Below are 17,794 nucleotides of genomic sequence, written 5' to 3' on the forward strand. Positions count from 1 at the left end.
GAAGTTAAAGCCAGATAAATCATATTAGAAGTAAGCCATATATTTTTCATAGTGAGGGTGATTAACCATTGGAACAAACTAAAAGGGAAGCAGAAAATTATTCACCTCCTGAAGTATTTAGATGAAGACTGGATGCCTTTCTGGAAGATGTGCTTTAGCCAAACAAAAATGATTGGATTCAGTTCAAGAGTAACTGGATTAAATTCTATAGTCTGTTACCCAGGAGGCCAGACTATATAATCTAATGCTTCCTTTGGCCCTTAAAATCTATAAAGCTAAGTAGCTAAAAGGAAGTTAAATTTGTAAAACCGAGCACTCAAACATTCAGAATGACACACTAGTGCTGTCCTCTGTAACCTTAATTAGTCCCTTTTGTATTTGCATTGTGATACAGCCTTTAATTACATGATCAAATGCTATTTTTGCCCCAGGACCCCTGCCCCATTCAGTGAACAGGACACATGGTGCTGACTGAATGGGTGGATGGTCAATAGTTCTTTTTATACTCATTGTTCAATGTGTGGCCCCAGCCCCTATGTACTGCATGTCATCCAAACTGAACTCCCAAAACAGAATTGTTAATTTCCTTATAGGCTTTTCTATGGCTCATGTCTATGGTAGCTGAGTGCTTCACAAACATTAAAGAATTTCTCTATACAGCACCCCTGGGAGGCAGGGAAGTGTTGTTATCTCCATTTTACACATAGGGAACTGAAGCCCAGAGACACTATAGACAAAATGATCAAAAGTGTCATCTGATTTTGGGTGCCCAACTTGAGACACCAGGTCCTGATTTTTCAGAGTCCTTAGCATTATACCGCACTTAGTATGTTCAGAGCACAGCACCTACTGACTTCAGTTTACAGCAGCGAGTGCTCAGCACTTCTCCAAACCAGACCCCCAAGGTTACAAAGGGGCCACCCATAAAATGAGGAACACACAATTAATGACCACCTGGGAAACTTTTGGTTTCAGCGACTTGCCAAGCATTGCATAGGAACTCTGTGGCAGAGGCAGGGATAGAATCCAATTCCCAAGGGCAGCATTCACCTGCCTTAACAAGAGACCCTCCTTTCCATTTCTGCAATCCCCTGCCTCATACACAGCACACTTCACAGTTTCTGCAACAAATGAGGCAGGGGACCTACAGACACCTGCCTCCTTCACTCCACAGCCCTGATTCAGAGCACTGTCTGTCCTGTGCACAGAATGAGGCAGGGGTCCTGTGGAGAAAATAGCATGTTATCATGTAATGAAAGACTGTATCTTAATGCATACATACAAGTGAACCAAAATAAACATTGGGTTTCAGTGACTTGCCATGGATCACATAGGAACTCTGTGGCAAAGGCAGGGATAGAACCCAATTCCTCATCAAGAAAATAGTTTGTTATCATGTAATTAAAGACGGTATCTTAACACATATGTACAGGTGGGCCAAAATAAAGTTGCAAAGACAACTTTAATTCTGCCATTTCCTTGTTTTTTACTGCTCAACTTTGCAAACTTAATGTGCCTTACAAGTAAAGCTTTGTGCATAATTCCCTAGGTTTTTAAGAAAAGCAAACTGAAAAAAACCAGACCTAAATGGCACCTGAACCAAAAGTCTTGTTTCCACTGGGCGGGGGAAAGCACCAGTGCATTAATCTGTGCCAGCCCCTGCTCAGCCGGGGTGGCTTCGTACCTGCAGACAGTCTCCTTGAGACTATCCAGTGAGTGATGATGGGGGGGGAGGAGTGAGCGATGGAGGCAGGGCCTTGAGGGGAAGAGGCAGAGAAGGGGCGGGGCCTCAAGGAAAGAGGTGGAGCGGGAGCGGGGGAAGAGGTGGAGACGGGTGTGGCCTTGGGAGGAAGAGGCAGGGCTGGGGGTAGGGACTTGAGGATCCAAATACTAGCCATTAGAAAGATGGCAACCCTGTGACACCCACATGGGTCATCAGCAGGGTTGTAACCTTTAGATCCACCACAGAATCCACTGCCACTTGAGCTAATGGAGTAACTAGGTTGTCATCCTCTTTGTGGACCAGCACTAGAGGGGGATCAGAAAATTTTGCTGGAGGGTTTGACAGATATTTGCTGACAGCAGGGGAATGGCAAAACTCAGGGATACTGGGTTCCATTCCAGGCTCTGGAGAGGTGTGTGTTCTGGTAATGACAGACCCTTCTTCCCCTGTTCCCCCAAACCTAACCCCTTCCGCCTCATCCCCTCCAAGCTGTCCCTGTTCCAGTCCTTTCTCTTCTCCATCCATTGCTCTATGTCCCAGTCCCATTCTTCTTGTCTACACAGTTCCCGTCTCCACTTCTCAAGCTTCTCATCCCCAGTCCCAGTCTCCTTGCCAAGCCAGTCCTAGACTTCACCTCTGGCTTCCCCAGCCAAGTCCCAGTTTCCCCCCTGTTCTCTGTGCTGTCCCTCCCCTCTGGGGTCCTCATCTGATCTCTTTCTCACACTTATCCTTACCTTGAGTTGTCCTGTCTGCCTCAAGCCCCAGTTTCTCTCCATGGATGCCTCATACAGTCTCAGGGTTTCTCTCTACACACACTTAGTTTGTGTCAAACTGGGGTGTAAATTTACCTCACACTAGCCTGCTGCACACTGAGTGTCCGTGTGGAGCCTGCTGCTGCGCACTAACATTTCCCTAATGCTTGGAAATGGGATAGATCAAAGCACACAAGGGAACTGTTAGGGCTTCTCTTCGCTACCACACTAAATCAGTGCCACTGTATCGATGCAGCGGTGCCGATTTAGCATGTCTGGTGAAGACACATTACGTCGATGGGAGAGCGCTCTCCTGTCGACATAATTAGTCATAGACTCATAGAATATTAGAGTTGGAAGAGACCTCAGGAGGTCATCTAGTCCAATCCCCTGCTCAAAGCAGGACCAACACCAACTAAATCATCCCAGCCAGGGCTTTGTCAAGCCTGACCTTAAAAACCTCTAAGGATGGAGATTCCATCACCTCTCTAGGTAACCCACTCCAGTGCTTCACCACCCTCCTAGTGAAACAGTGTTTCCTAATATCCAACCTACACCTCTCCCCACTGCAACTTGGGACCATTGCTTCTTGTTCTGTCATCTGCCTCCAATGAGAACAGCCCAACTCCATCCTCTTTGGAACCCCCATTCAGATAATTGAAGGCTGCTATCAAATCCCCCCTCACTCTTCTCTTCTGCAGATTAAATATCCCCAGTTCCCTCAGCCTCTCCTCGTAAGTCATGTGTCCCAGCCCCCTAATCATTTTCGTTGCCCTCCACTGGACTCTCTCCAATTTGTCCACATCCCTTCTGTAGTGGGGGAACCAAAACTGGATGCAATACTCCAGGTGTGGCCTCACCAGTGCTGAATAGAGGGGAATAATCACATCCCTCGATCTGCTGGCAATGCTCCTACTAATACAGCCCAATATGCCATTGGCCTTCTTGGCAACAGGGACATGCTGCTGACTCATATCCAGCTTCTCATCCATTTTAATTCCCAGGTCCTTTTCTGCAGAACTGCTGCTTAACCAGTCGGTCCCCAGCCTGTAGTGGTGCATGGGATTCTTCCTTCCTAAGTGCAGAATTCTGCACTTGTCCTTGTTGAACCTCAGATTTCTTTTGGCCCAATCCTCCAATTTGTTTAGGTCACTCTGGACCTATCTCTACCCTCTATCGTATCTACCTCTCCCCACAGCTTAGTGTCATCTGCGAACTTGCTGAGGGTGCAATTCATTCCATCATCCAGATCATTAATAAAAATGTTGAACAAAACCAGCCCCAGGACTGACCTCTGGGGCACTCCGCTTGATATCGTCTGCCAACTAGACATCAAGCCATTGATCACTACCCATTGAGCCCGACAATCTAGCCAGCTTTCTATCCACCTTATAGTCCACCTCATCAAGAGGCAGAAGCTATGCTGGTGGGAGAGTGTCTCCACCTGACATAGTGCAATGTAGACACTGCTTTCAGTCAATGTAAGTTAAAGTGCTTGTGGGGAAAGGGAGGCAGTATTTTCACAGTAGATTTACACCCCAGCTTGCCACAAACTAAATGTTCATGTAGATCTGCTCTCAGTCTCCCCTCCCCCACCTCACCCTGGCTGCTTATTCCAGTCTCATCGCCCAGTTAGTCTTAGACTCCCCCTACACCCTGGTTCCTGATCTGATCTGTTTTTCCTCACTCACCTCCAGTTCCTCCCCACTGGTTCCCTGTCCCAGACTCCTCACCCAGTCAGTCCCAGTCTCCCCAGCTCCCAATCTCCTTGCTCAGCAAGTCACAGTCTCTCCCCACCCACTGCCTGTCCTAATCACCCTGCCTAGCCAGTCCTAGTCTCTTTCCCGCTCCTCCCAGTCCCAGTCTCCTTGCCCAGCCAGTCCCCATCTTCCGCTTTCTCACCCAGTCCCAGTTTCTCTCCATCCACCAGCCTCCAGGCTCAGAATATTCCCCCTGCATCCTTATCCTCATCGACTTTCCCTTCTCACCCTGGTCTGTGTTCAATTCAGGTAGCTTCCTCCCACACTGCCTGGGCCCAATAGGTGGAGACAGTCCCCACATCTCAATTCTAGTGCCTGATGCCACTCTGGCCCATAGCACCCAGGAGCATAATTTCAGCATAATTTTATTGGCTACACACCTTCCCATTGCTGCAACCCCTCTTCAGGGACTGTCACCTTCTTGTGGTGAAGGGGCTTTTGTGCTCCAATGATCCTCAGAGCTATGCTGTCGGGAGCTTCATTTTTCTTCAAATTTGGTTTAATGAGAAGATTCCGGAAAACTTGAGAAATGCCAACATTTTTACCATCTTTAAGAAAGGAGATAAGTCAGAGGGTGGAAATTATCGTGGCATTGCCTTGCTATCTACAGCAGGGAAAATTCTCGACCGTATCCTCTTAAATCGATTACTTCCCCTTGCTGAGGAAATATTGCCAGAATCTCAGTGCTGTTTCAGACCATCCCGCAGGAAACCTGATATGATCTTCGTTGCCCACCAAATCCAGGAAAAGTCTCGGGAGAAAAATCAGGACCTGTACATGGCCTTCATCGATTTGACAAAGGTCCTCGACTCTGTCAATCGCAAAGCCCTGTGGAAGGGGCTGGCCAGATTTGGCTGCCCTCCAAAATTTATTAAGGGCCTAAGGCTTCGACCTGATGAGATGACTGCCACCATTCTCTGTAATGGCCTGGAGATGGATCCTTTTGGCATCAAAACTGGGGTTAAGCAAGGATGTGTTATTGCTGCAAACCTGTTCTCCATGTATTTAGCAGTCATTTTGGTCCTTGTTAAAGACCTCCTCCCCACTGGAGTTGACATTCAATACAGAATGGATGGGCGGCTTATTAATCTTTGATGTTTCCACTCAAAGTCTAAACTCTCAGAGCATCCATTACTGACCTTTAGTACAGTGATGACTGCGCCATCCTCGCACACACTGAGAATGACCTTCAGTCCACACTGGATTTTTTTGCACAAGCTTACCGAAGCCTATGACTCACACTCAATATCAAAAAAACTAAAGTGCTCCATCAGCCTGCTTCAGGCCTTCCACATGAGCCACCACAAATCACCATCGAGGGGCAGACTTCGGAGAGAGTTGAGGACTTCTGTTACCTCGGTAGCCAACTTTCTCCAAATGCAAAAATTGACAGTGAGATCCAGCACAGGATCGAGTGCACAAGTGCTTCCTTTGGGAAACTGCTCTGGCACATTTTCACAGACCGTGACCTACAGCAGGACACCAAGATACAGGTCTATGAGATAATTGTTATTCCTACACTCCTTTATAGCTGCGAAACCTGGGTGACCTATCAACAGCACCTTAAGAGTCTGGAGAGGTACCACCAATGATGTCTCTGGAAGATGCTTTGCATCAATTGGGAAGATCGCTGCACTAACACCAGCATCCTCATTGAAGCTAATGTCACTAGCATTGAAGCAATGATCCTCACTCACCAACTCTGCTGGGCTGGACATTGTGTGCGGATTCCAGACTCTCACCTCCCAAAACAAGCCCTCTACTCTCAGCTCACCCCGGTCAGAGATCCTGTGGTAGTCAGAGGAAACCCTACAAAGACACACTGAAAACATATCTCAAGAAAACTCATGTGGATATCACAAGCTGGGAGGAGCAAGCAACCAACCGATCTCAATGACGCTTCATTCTCCACCAGGCAGTGGCCTGCTTTGAGGGGAAGTGCCTTGCCCTCGAAGTTGAAAAGAGAGAGAGAAGGAAGGAAAGAAAATGAACTTTCTCCCAGCAAGCAGCTGACCCATCAGGAAACTTCTGTACCTACTATGGGCAGATCTATGGTTCCAGGATCGGATTCCTGAGTCGTCTCAGGACCCATATGTAAATCTGTGGTAGAGATCATCCTCGAATGGAAGGGTCACCGATGATGTTGATGCTGCTGCTGCAACCAATGGAGCTGTGGGCCTACAGACAACAGCCTCTTTCACTGTGCACCCCTGATTCACTCCCTGGGCACCGTCCAGCCTGTGCACTAACTGAGGCAGGCACCTTGGTAGAGGAGAATGTTTTGGCGAAGTTTGGTATTAATCCAACCAGAAATGAAAAGCAAAATCTGGATGAGAAGGGGTTGACAGAGACAAGGTGGCTGAGGTAATATCTTTTATTGGACCAAATCCTTTTGGTGAGAGAGACGAGCTTCTGAGGTTACACACAGCTCTTCTGTGTACAATCAAAAGTTTGTCTCTCTCCAACAGAAATTGGTCCAATAAAAGATATTACCTCACCCATCTTGTCTCTCTAATATCCTGGGACTAACACGACTACAACAACACTGCATATAAGACGACGACTGTCACTTTTTGGAAAGTTTTCTACTATTCTGTCAGGACAGCATCTCTCAAAAATTGCTTGGTGCAGAAACATCACAGCTCCTGTATAAAGAACAGGAGTACTTGTGGCACCTTAGAGACTAACAAATTTATTTGAGCATAAGCTTTCGTGGGCTACAGCCCACTTCATTGGATGCAGAGAATGGAACACACAGAGAACATGAAAAGGTGGAAGTAGCCATACCAACTGTAAGAGCCAATCAATTGAGATGAGCTATCATCAGCAGGAGAAAAAAAACCTTTGAAGTGATAATCGAGATGACCACGAAATCTTATGCTCAAATAAATTTGTTAGTCTCTAAGGTGCCACAAGTACTCCTGTTCTTTTTGCGGATACAGACTAACACGGCTGCTACTCTGATGTGTTTGTTCTCAGTGATATCTAGTGCACAGGGCAGTTTGTAGACAGCTGAGTGGTTATTTCTGGAATAATTCTGAATGGGCCCAATCCTGAGTCCTTTATCCTGCTTCTACTCAGTCTGTACAAAGCAAACTCACATGACAGTCAATAGCTGCCTGCCAGAGTAAGGAACCCTGGGTTTGGCCCTGTGAGCTGGCCCTGAATCTCTATCCAAGGAAGATGGGGATTAGTGACAAGAATGGACATAACTATAAGGGCCATGGAAAGACTCATCCTCCTCTCCAAGCTTCAGCACAGGCATGTGGAACTACCCTGCCAGCACAGCAGGGGTTAAAGGGAGCCTTTGGGCCCAGCTAGCCCCACCCCGCTGTACCTGCATCCAATTCCAGGCCTGGGGGGAGAAAAGGAGAGAGCCTGGCTCAGTCGAGGGCTGACTGGCGAAAAGGCAGGAGTATCCGCCTCCCTACCTGAGGGGAAGGGTCACTAGCCTGCCAGCCGAGGCAGCCGCCAGGGAGTAAGTGCTGTCTCCTCAGCCAAGGGAGACTGTGGAGGAGACGTAGGAGCCTCCGGCAACTGAGGTAACTGGGTCCCTGAATCTCAGAGACATTGTGGGGTTCAGCCTCACCAAACTTGCGGCTGCTCCACCTGAAGGAGCCGGGGATCGCAGCAAGGTGCCACCCATGATCCACGAGAGGGCGCTATGGGATACAAGCCACCAGCAAACAGGACTAGAGGGGCCATGCCCCAAACAAACAAAAGGGACAGTGATAGGAAGTAGCCCAGGGCAGGAGATTTAGATCCCTGCTGGGAGGCCTCCCCTATTCAGGGGTAGATGCATGCAGGACCCTGGCCTGGGACCCGGTGGAGAGGGAGGGCCTGGGTTTCCCTACCCCACTGCCTAAAATACTGAGGAAACTTAACCTGGAAAACAAGGGGCTGGAGGTCAGGGGCACCAACCAGTAGGTTGCCCGTCCCTTCAAGCGCCTTGTTACAAACCCGAACTTTATTCCCACTGCAGACGTGCAGCTCCAGCTGAGATGCAGCGACAGTGTTACAGAAAGGTGCACAGAAGGGACTTTTGCTCTGTTACCCCTTTGTCTGTGAGCAGCTCCCTCCTCCTGGTGAGGTTCAGAGGAGAGGGGCTCCCTGCTGTGCACTTGCTAGGTGTGCAGCACAAGGCATGGCAGTGGTTATTATCGGGTTAGGGAATTTACACTGGTGAAGGTCGATCTGTTTTCTGAAGAGTTTAAAAGTCCTGGCAATGAATTTCTGTAAAGTTCCCGCCCACCCCAGCTTTTTTTATTTTTAAAAAATACTAAGAAATTGCATACAACCTCCCCCCATGTGAAGAGCGTATCCATGTTTGTCATTGAAACACTCAAAATCCAGGAAAGGGTTGAGATTAAACACTGCCCTGAGCTTCCATTGCCAGGGGGAGCTGCTAAAACTTTTGGAACCATGGGGAAATATTCTCTCTTCCTTGTGCTATGTCAGAGGAAGATATTACTCCCACTAAATGTTAAGAAGAGGGTAGTTAAAAATAAAATTTATAATGAGTCTGTAGCTGTAATGTTAGCTACTGAGTCACAATAATATGATATTCCTGTGCTGTGTAGGGTTGAGGTATATTTTTGGCTGAGCTCCCTATGCTATGCCAGATCCAGTGGGTATCAGAGGTTTTGAAATTTTCTATTACTGGTTGGTCCAAAATGTGAGAAGTAACAGAGCAGACGGGGGAGTGCTCTTGGTTAAATCTAATTCTGGCCAAGCTGGGAGAATCTGCCCATTCCTCGGTCACCCTATGAGGGTGGCAAAGGGGCTACATAAATGCTCCACCCTCTGTACCTCTGCGGTTGGGTGTCTGGGTCTGGATTTTGGCAGAAGTGTAACATTTTCAAAAGTGCCTCAGCAAATTAGGAGCCTAAGTGACATTTTCCTTTTTAATTTTCTCTCCTATCTGCATTTTAGACCCATTCAGAGGGAAAGGGAAAGGAAACATGTGGCATAGAAACAACTGGAGATGAGATAATGAAAAGGCTTCACAGTCACACAGGGGGCTCCTCAGTGGCCAGAGACACGAACAGTAATAATTCCAGCTCAGTAATAACAATAATGTCTGGACTTGCTCTGGTTTTTGTTCCTCTCTCCTTAGGGTCAGAGGCACACGATGTCCTCTGGGTTCAAGCCCTTTTGTCTCAGGGGATTTGTCTTTCAGGACTGAGCTGGCTGATTCCTACCTGAACAGGTCACTCCAGCATCCTCTGTGTGATCGCAGGAATGCTCACCCCATTCCCCGTTCTCACAGTTCCAGAGAGCAGACTCGGTACCATCACAGGCAACTTCACCCAGCCAAATTGGTCCAGATCCTGGTCCAAAGTGAGCTTCGCCAGGGGCACTGACAGCAGTTCCACATCCCAACTGCTTACAAACAACCCCAGCAGATTCCATGTCCCAGAGATCATCACACACCGTCCCCCACTGATCCTCGTGTTTAACCTCCACTCTCCCGGCACAGGGGCTGCCTCCATCCGCCAGCCTCAGCTCCTCAGCACCTTCAAAGAGAGACACAGAGCAGGGTCAGAGCAGCAGGGAGCCCCCTCCCCAGCATTATCACAGCAGAGTCCGCGCCCGGCAGCAAGGGATCTGCGCCCAGAGCCAGGAAAATGGAACAAGCCCAGAGCTGCCTCATGGCGCCACCTTCTCACGTCTCAGGGCCTCATGCTTGTGGCTGCCAGTGCTGCAGTTCTCGACATTTTATCCCCACTCTGTCAATTTGGGGTGTTTTTACCTGTCTCATGAGAACACGATGAAAGGCCCCAACTCACGGAGTTTCCCTTATTCCAAATTGTGCCATCTCCTGTCACTGTCACTGGAGCTGAAGCCAGCGAGATGCCGCCATCTCCCTACAGTCTGTTGGCAGGTGGGAGTGAGGCCGCCCTGAGTAAAGCTGGCTGCCACCTACCACTAAATCTCACAGGGAACATGGCTGTCTCTGGGTGGCTGAGGGGGCTGGAGAGGACCCAGGGGCCGTGATGGGCAGCAGAGACCTGGTGAAAGGAGGAGGAGAGTGAGGGGAGCAGGGCACTGTGGGAACAGGAGGCAGCTTCAAGGGTTGAAAGGGAATGGGGTAAAGACGATGAGTCGGCCGGAGGGAGGGGTGGGGAGGGGGTTCTGGAGCAAGGGGAGGAAAGAGGGTGGGGAAGGGAGAGAGTCTGTAGCAGGAGGCAGGAGGGACAGAGGGGAGGAGGGTCTGGAAAGGGTGGTAGGAAGGGGCAGGAGTGAGGAGGTGGGTCTGGAGTGGGGGGCGGGAAGGAGGTCAGAAAGTGGGAGCAGGAGGGAGAAGTGGGGAGGGGAGGGTGTCTGCAGTGGGGGTTAACAGGGAAGCAGGACAGAGGGTCAGAAGGGAGGGGAGGGGACAGGAATCTGAAATTGAGGCAGGAGGGGGGAGTGGAGATGGAGCACAGGGTCATCTGGAGGGAGAGAAGGGAGCATGGGGCTGGAAGGGGTTATTGAACAGGTGGTCGGAGGGAGGGGAGGAGAAGGGGGTTAAGAGAAGGGGATCTGCATGGAGAAGTGGAGAGAGGAGGGGGTCTGGAGTGGGTGACAGGAGTGAGAAGTGAGGAGGGGATGAGGATCCGGGCAGGAGAGAGAGAGAAGGGAAGGGAGTGAGAGCAGAGAGGGGGCAGAAGGAGGCATGGGGAGAAGAGGGGCTCTAAAAAGGGGGGAAGGAGGAGGGGTGGGGAAGGGTGATCATGTGTAAGGGGAGTAGTAAGGGGGCCTGAAGCAGGGCAGCAAGAGGGTGAGGAGGGGAGGGGTGTGGAGCAGAGGATGGGAGTGAGAGGAGGTAGCCTGGAGCAGGGGCACATGAGGGATTATTGGGGAGGATGGAGGAGTCGGGATGGAGTCGGGGGGTCTGGTGCCGGTTGACAGGAGGTAGGGGAGTGGTTCTGGAGTAGGGGGACAGGAGGGAGTATTGAGGAGGGGAATGGAGTCTGGAGTAGGCAGGGGATGGGGTCAGGAGTGGAAGGGGGCAGGAGCGAAGTAGAGGAGAGGGGAGGAGGCTCTAGATTGTGAGGTGTGCTTCACAGTCTCAGACAGAGAAGTTGCAGGGTGGTGTGGGGTGAGCCAGGGAAGTGTTGCTGTTTGCAAATGGCTAAATCAATCCTTTCGTGTTACGGTGACATTATAGATGATGTGAATGGTTGAGGTCTCCAGTATCTCTATCTGTAACTCACCCCTGAACAGTAACAGAAGTTCTGTGTGCGAGTGTGAACCACGCTGCATTGATTAGCTCAGTGGCTGTCAACTATTTCTCAGGCAGCCCTTCGTCTGTCAGAGGAACTGAACCAGGAGGGGAGAGCGAAGGCAGTGCTGGGCAATGGACTGTTTGTTCCTGTCTCAGGGGTGAGGGGAGGGAAGCGCAGTCTCCAGCTGAGCAGCCAGGGGGAGTCGTGCAGTTTGGGTGCACTAAATGGTGACTTTTCAGCCTGCGATTCTCACCCCCACTCTGGCAGAGGAGTAGAAGGGAGTTCAAAAGTCCATAGACAGACTGAGTAACATGACGGGATGGTTTTTATAACCTCATAATTATTGTTCTGTGGAGCTTGGCATTACATCCTTGTGCCCCCCACAGGAGCGTCCTCTCCCGACCTACTGCACACATTTCCCTCTTCCACTTGTCTCCTCCCACCTTCCTCTTCTCCCCTTTCTACCTGGCTTCTCTGACCCGCATATACAGGCTGCTCCTTCCCCAGATGAGCAGCAGACTCTGCCCCACTTCCTGCCAGTGGCTTTTCTCCCAGTAGCTCTGAGTTCCAGGACCTGTCCCCAGTTGTCTCGAGTTTTTTGTATCTTTGGGGGTTGTGGAGAGGCAAAGCTGGCTGCTGGGAGGGAGACAGTTAACAGGGAATGTGAGGAGGGGCCACTACCTGCCACACAGTCCTGGGATATTAGCTGGGAGAACTGGTGCGCAGGACAGGGTGTGAAGAGACAGGACTGTCCCTGAGACTGGGAGCAAGTACGGGCATCATTACAATGCCCATGAGTTACGGCTACATGCAGAGTTCCACTGTGACCCCTGGAACAAGCTGGTTGCAGCAGTGGATGGCTGAGCCGGGTACAGCATGTTTATGGAGCCTCCGTGAAGCTTAGAGAACAGTGCAGTTCACACTAGTACGTGGTCAGACAATCCTGCTCCTTTAATGCCAAGCAAATACAAAACGCTCACTTTGCTGCAATCCACAGGGTAATTTATTCAGGTACGGCTCACTTCAGTGCAGTCCCACAGGCAACCCATGGGGCCTGGTCTGCACTAAGAAAAAAGGGGCTTTTTTCAATGGAGTTAACCCAGTGATGTTCACTCATGGCAGGACCCAAGGCTGTAACACTGCTCTAGCTAAGTGCACACACAGTTCTGTTTCCCTGCACACAGTAGAATCTCAGAACAGCCGGCAGTTTCCTTGCTCAGAAATCCCCCAGCTTGCCCCTCCAGCGAGCTCCAACTGGCTTTGTTTCTTTTCTGCTTCCAAGATCCTGGTCACAACTCCTTCTATTGGCTTCTCCCTCCAACAGACACACTCTGACACCAGTATCCTGGCCCCTGCATTGGCAACAATGGAAACCCCACGCTTAGCTCTGCCCTGCCCATGTGCCCAGTGACTTTGGCAGTTGCCCCCACTGTCTGCAGCTGTTTTAACTACATAAAGGATCTTCATTGCTCAATCTGTTGAGCCTAAAAGAGAGTTCTCACCCTGCCATTGACTTTCATGAGGTCTGTGATTGTCTTAGGATCCAATCAGCACCTTTCAGGATAACAATCACATTTACATACTGTATCGGGGAGGGATAGCTCAGTGGTTTGAGCATTAGCCTGCTAAACCCTAGGTTGTGAGCTCAATCCTTGAGGGGGCCATTTAGGGAACTGGGGTAAAAATCTGCCTGGGGATTGGTCCTCCTTTGAGGAGAGGGTTGGACTAGATGACCTCCTGGGGTCCCTTCCAACCCTGATATTCTATGACCGTAGGGTCTTGGATCAAAAGCAAATCACAGACCTCATAAAAGCCAATGGCTGGGCCAAGCAAACTCTATTAGGCTCAATAGACAGAACCATCAAAATCCTTTACGCAATAAAAACATCTGCAAACAGTGGGGGCTATTCCCGAAGGCCACTTAGGGATCTGGGGCAAAAATCAGTACTTGGTCCTGCTAGTGAAGGCAGGGGGCTAGACTCAATGACCTTTTGGGGTCCCTTCCAGTTCTATGAGATATAGGTATATCTCCATATATATATATCAAATACTGGCTCCACTTCTGTGGCCCAACTTGGAATAATGACCCCACCCAGCACTCTGAACGTTGGGGAAGTTCAGATCTGGGTCTGGGAGTGAAACCTGGGGCTTTGGTCCGTCCCTGATATTTTCTCATTTGTTTGCCTGAACCCCACAACATTTTACAAATTTGTTTTCCTGCACAATGTAATTGTGAAACACTTAATAATTGTGAAACACGATCTTCTGGCAAAGACTGACCTGGCCTCTGCTCAGGGCTCAGGGAGGAGAATTGGGGCACTGAGGGAAAGGGAAAAGTAGCTACATGGGGTGATAGCCCCTATATTGTAAACTCCCCCATGTCACTGTGTCTGTGTCATGTGAAGCAAACTCAAATTTCCCATAGAAAATAAAAAATATCAAAGGGATGATGCACATTTCCTCATCAATCCAACAAAAATACACTGAGCTGAACATGTGCTTGGCATCACTGTATGACACCATCCCACAATCGTGCAATAATTTATCCCTCACGTGGTAATAATTGTCCATCCCCTGCAATGTCAGTCTGATCACCAGAAGTCACCATAGAATCCTCTCCTTTTCGGTCATGCACAGCTGTGTTATGGGCTCTAACTCCAGCACATTATATATGAACTAATTGAGAATCTGAAATATAAACTCCAAGTAACCTGCTAGTCGGTTTGGTTTGCTCAGGATTTTCTGGGTACCAGCCCCCTAATCACCGCACTGAGCTGTCTGTGAAATATACATTAGGGTGGGTTTTTCTCTAAATTATTGTCTTAGACGGATATTTCTGAATATCAACTTCAGTGTCAGTTTCTCAGGCTGGTGCAGCAGCACATCGGGTTCCCATGAACCAGCTACTGCTATGGAGTTCACGGCCCTGCCAGTCACATGGATCATTCTCGTGCTGTTAACACCAGCCCAACAGGTTCCAATCACTATATTAATTAAATCATATCTGGGTCGCACATTCGATTTTAATCCTATTGCTAATCAGTTTTGGAGACTTTGGGCCAGATTCACTTCCCAAAATGCACCAGCACATGTTGATGTACCCCATGATCTGCCTCTCTCCCACGCCTCCCACCATTGCTGTTAAATCTACCTTGAGCTGGGACACCGGATGGCAAAGAGCCTGCAGCCCCCTCTGTGCTGGAGGAATGAGAGCAGCCCTGATGCTGGGCAGGGGCAGCCTTGACGGAATGAAACCAATGTGGCCGTGAGAGGCACTGATACAGCACCTCTGCCATTCAGAGATCGGGCTTCTCTACTCTCCAACTAGGATTCAAAGCTTCTCTGCTCCAGCAGAAACCCTGGGGGAGGGAGGCAGGGCTCCTGCAGGATAAATCTTCCTGCTGGCACCCTCATGGGCACAGGGCACTACACACTGCATCCCAACACATACACACACTCCTTCTGTGGGAGGAATCAGCTCTGGGTTTATTTGGATAAGTCCTGCTCACTTCAAACTTGCAAAACTTCTACAGGCTACAGTGAGTGAATGGGGGAGTGAGGAGCCAGGACTTGGCCCTTGGAGCTGTTGGATTCTGGAGCAAACAGACATTTCTGTTGGATCCCAAATTATTGATGTGTTTATTGGGATTTAAAATACTAAAGCGATGCCCAGCCAAGACTGTTGGCACCCGGACGACACTGATAACACACTCAAATCCCTGCAGCATGAAGTGACCATTTCAACAGGAACTCAGCCAGCTAGACACCTACAGAAACTCCTTCCCACCCATTTCTCATTATGTGACACATGGCCTGGGTCCTTCCCACCCCCAAACAAGTGTCTTTTGCAGTGTGCCCAGAAGGTCACCAAATTTGGGCTATTTTGGCCCAAACCAGAGAACAAGTTTCAGAGTCCTGGAGGCCTCACAGAGAACACCCTGCCAGCCACCCCTCTCCTTTATAAAACGGGGGAAGCAGCTCAGGTGCCCCTGCTAACCATAGCTGTGGCAGTACGGCACTGGGAGAGAGGTGATCCCTCAGGGAGGCCGGTCCCAGGCCATTTAGGTCTTTATAAATCCTAATCGACACCTTAACCTCAACCCAGAGCTGGGCAGCCAGTGCAGATCCTGCAGCACGGCGGTAACATGCTGCCAGCGAGATGCGCTGATCAGTGAGTTGCAGCTATTTGCACCAGCTTCATTCTCTGAAAGGTTCTAAGGTGCAGCCCCACATTAGGGTCATTTGAATAGTCCAATCACAAGGTAACAAATGCCTCGATAACAGTGGCAAGGCCCAATCCCGAAAGGAAAAGTCACAACCTCCTAGCCAGGCACCGATGGTAAAATGCTGACTATAAAAGTTACCACCCTAGTTCCAGTTAACCCAGCTCCCCTGGTGAAACACAGAGGAGACTTACCTGCTATGTCCTGAATTGTGAGGAGAAGAAGCCACAGCACCGGAGTGGAGAGATGTCCCTTCATTGCCAGCCTGACTTGCTGTCCCCCCCTCACACTGCTCTGGCTGCACCTAAGCACCTGCCAGGCCTCCTCTGTGTCTGACAAGTGATAACAAAGCAGTGGAAGGGAAATATATAGATTCAGAGGCTGGCATCAGCTGCAGGAAGGAACCAATAGCAAACCCACCTGCCTTTTTAGTTATTATCAGTGGTTTTATCTGTGACTTTATGCAGCTAAAACATCCAATAAAACTCGAAAGCAACAAACATCACCATATATGAGTGATGAGCCCCCTCCTGACGTCAGGTTTACCACAGCCTCAGATCATCGGGTAACCCCCAATCTCCGGAGCCAGAAGGAAAAGTTCTGTACAAACTGTATCCGTGCTGTTTCTTGCCCCGATAGATTCTATATCATATTAAACATGAATTGGGAGACATTAGAGGCTGGTTATTTTATAAACTAGGAAAGAAATCCCTTGTGATCATTACAAGACCAATTCCCAGTATAGGACATGCCCAATTGTAGACAAGGACAACTCACTAGAACCAGATTGTGTCACTCAGATAAGCTTTATAGAAGAATTACTCAGCAGCATCTGAAATATTGACAGTTCTTCTACTAATAGACCTTGGGGCAGGGGTGAAAGTGGGCCGGTCCGACATACTGGTAAAAAATGGCTGCCAGTACCAGCCCGTATGCAGCCAATGTTACCCTCCTCCTACCCCCCACCCCCAGGCTGCCAATGTGAGGTGGAAAAGGGGCAGCTGCCCCAGGACCGGTGATTTAATTTTAAATCGCCACCGGAGCTCTGGGCGGCACGGGCCAGGCAGTGCAGATAGGCTGGCTGGGGGAGGCTGACCCCAGCCCCAACCCTTCCAGAGGCCCAGAGCCGGGCCCCCATACGATAAGTGCTTAATGTTACTTTCACCCTGGCCTTGGGGTTTCCTCTCTAGACCATGATTCTTAGCAGTAGAGGCAGAGCTTAGGGCTTCCTGAGTAGGCCATGACCCTCTCTTGCAGTAGCAGGATGCCCTGCACACACCATGCCCATCAGTGCTGTCAGCAGGAGGAGGGCTCCTTGGAAACAAGTTTACTTGATTCATGGGACACAGACAATTCAAGGAACAGGCACAAGGCACGGGGCATATAGCACAGAATAATGACTGGCTGGCACCACACCTACCTCCTGCTCTTCCTCAAGAGAACTGTTAGAAATACTTGGATTAAGGGGAACGTCTTTAACTCTTTACCTTTGTATTTTCTCCCATGCTGCCCTTTCTGTATGGAGAAAACTCCCTGAGAAAATCTGTGCAACCAACACCTGATCCTCCTTCGAATCCCTCCTTGAGACTCTGCTCTGTTGTGATTCCAGAAAAAAACACTTGACAGTGAGTGACTAGCTTGGCAGGGGAGGAGGTGTGGCTATGCCTCTTTCCCTTCCTTCCCTCTCCTTATTTTTACCAAACTCCCCACCCCAATCCTGCCATTCCCCCTCCCACTGCCCTCCCACTATTTAAACACACAGTAATGACAAAACAGGAAATTGCACAAAAATAGTGTAAGGGCTCTACTGTCAATCAAACGTTGGCCCCACCATTTGACCCCTGCCCACCTGTCAAGTGAAGTCCCGCCCCTAGCGGTATTACTTCCAGGGTCAAGCCAGACACATGACTGGAAGCAAGGTGTTTCATGTGACCCCTATAAGAACTCCTCCCACCGACCTCTACCAATCCATATGGGTTTTGCCCCCTTAGGATCGCCCTGAGTGGCGGTTTGACCAATGGGGCGGAGTTCCGGGGCGGGGTGACCCATCCGGAAGTGGGACATGTGACCCCTCTTACAACTCCTCCCACCCTCCTCTACCAATAAGGAGGGCTTTTAGCTGCTG

The 17,794-nt window shown here is 49.6% G+C and overlaps 2 protein-coding genes across 2 annotated transcripts in view; both read right to left on the minus strand.

Moving 5' to 3' along the window:
* Positions 1-17,794, minus strand: part of LOC135873059 (alpha-2-macroglobulin-like) — a 1,316,454-nt gene that overhangs the window by 566,920 nt on the left and 731,740 nt on the right. The gene's annotated exons all lie outside the window — the stretch shown is intronic.
* The window catches only part of LOC135890878 (scavenger receptor cysteine-rich type 1 protein M130-like), a 152,081-nt gene that overhangs the window by 32,423 nt on the left and 101,864 nt on the right, over positions 1-17,794 (minus strand). Inside the window, exon 6 of the mRNA XM_065418348.1 lies at positions 9,437-9,751. Coding sequence (XP_065274420.1) covers positions 9,437-9,751 — 315 coding nt within the window. The remainder of the gene's footprint in view (positions 1-9,436; positions 9,752-17,794) is intronic.

The sequence above is a fragment of the Emys orbicularis genome, chromosome 1, assembly GCF_028017835.1.
Source record: "Emys orbicularis isolate rEmyOrb1 chromosome 1, rEmyOrb1.hap1, whole genome shotgun sequence".
Taxonomy (NCBI): domain Eukaryota; kingdom Metazoa; phylum Chordata; order Testudines; family Emydidae; genus Emys; species Emys orbicularis.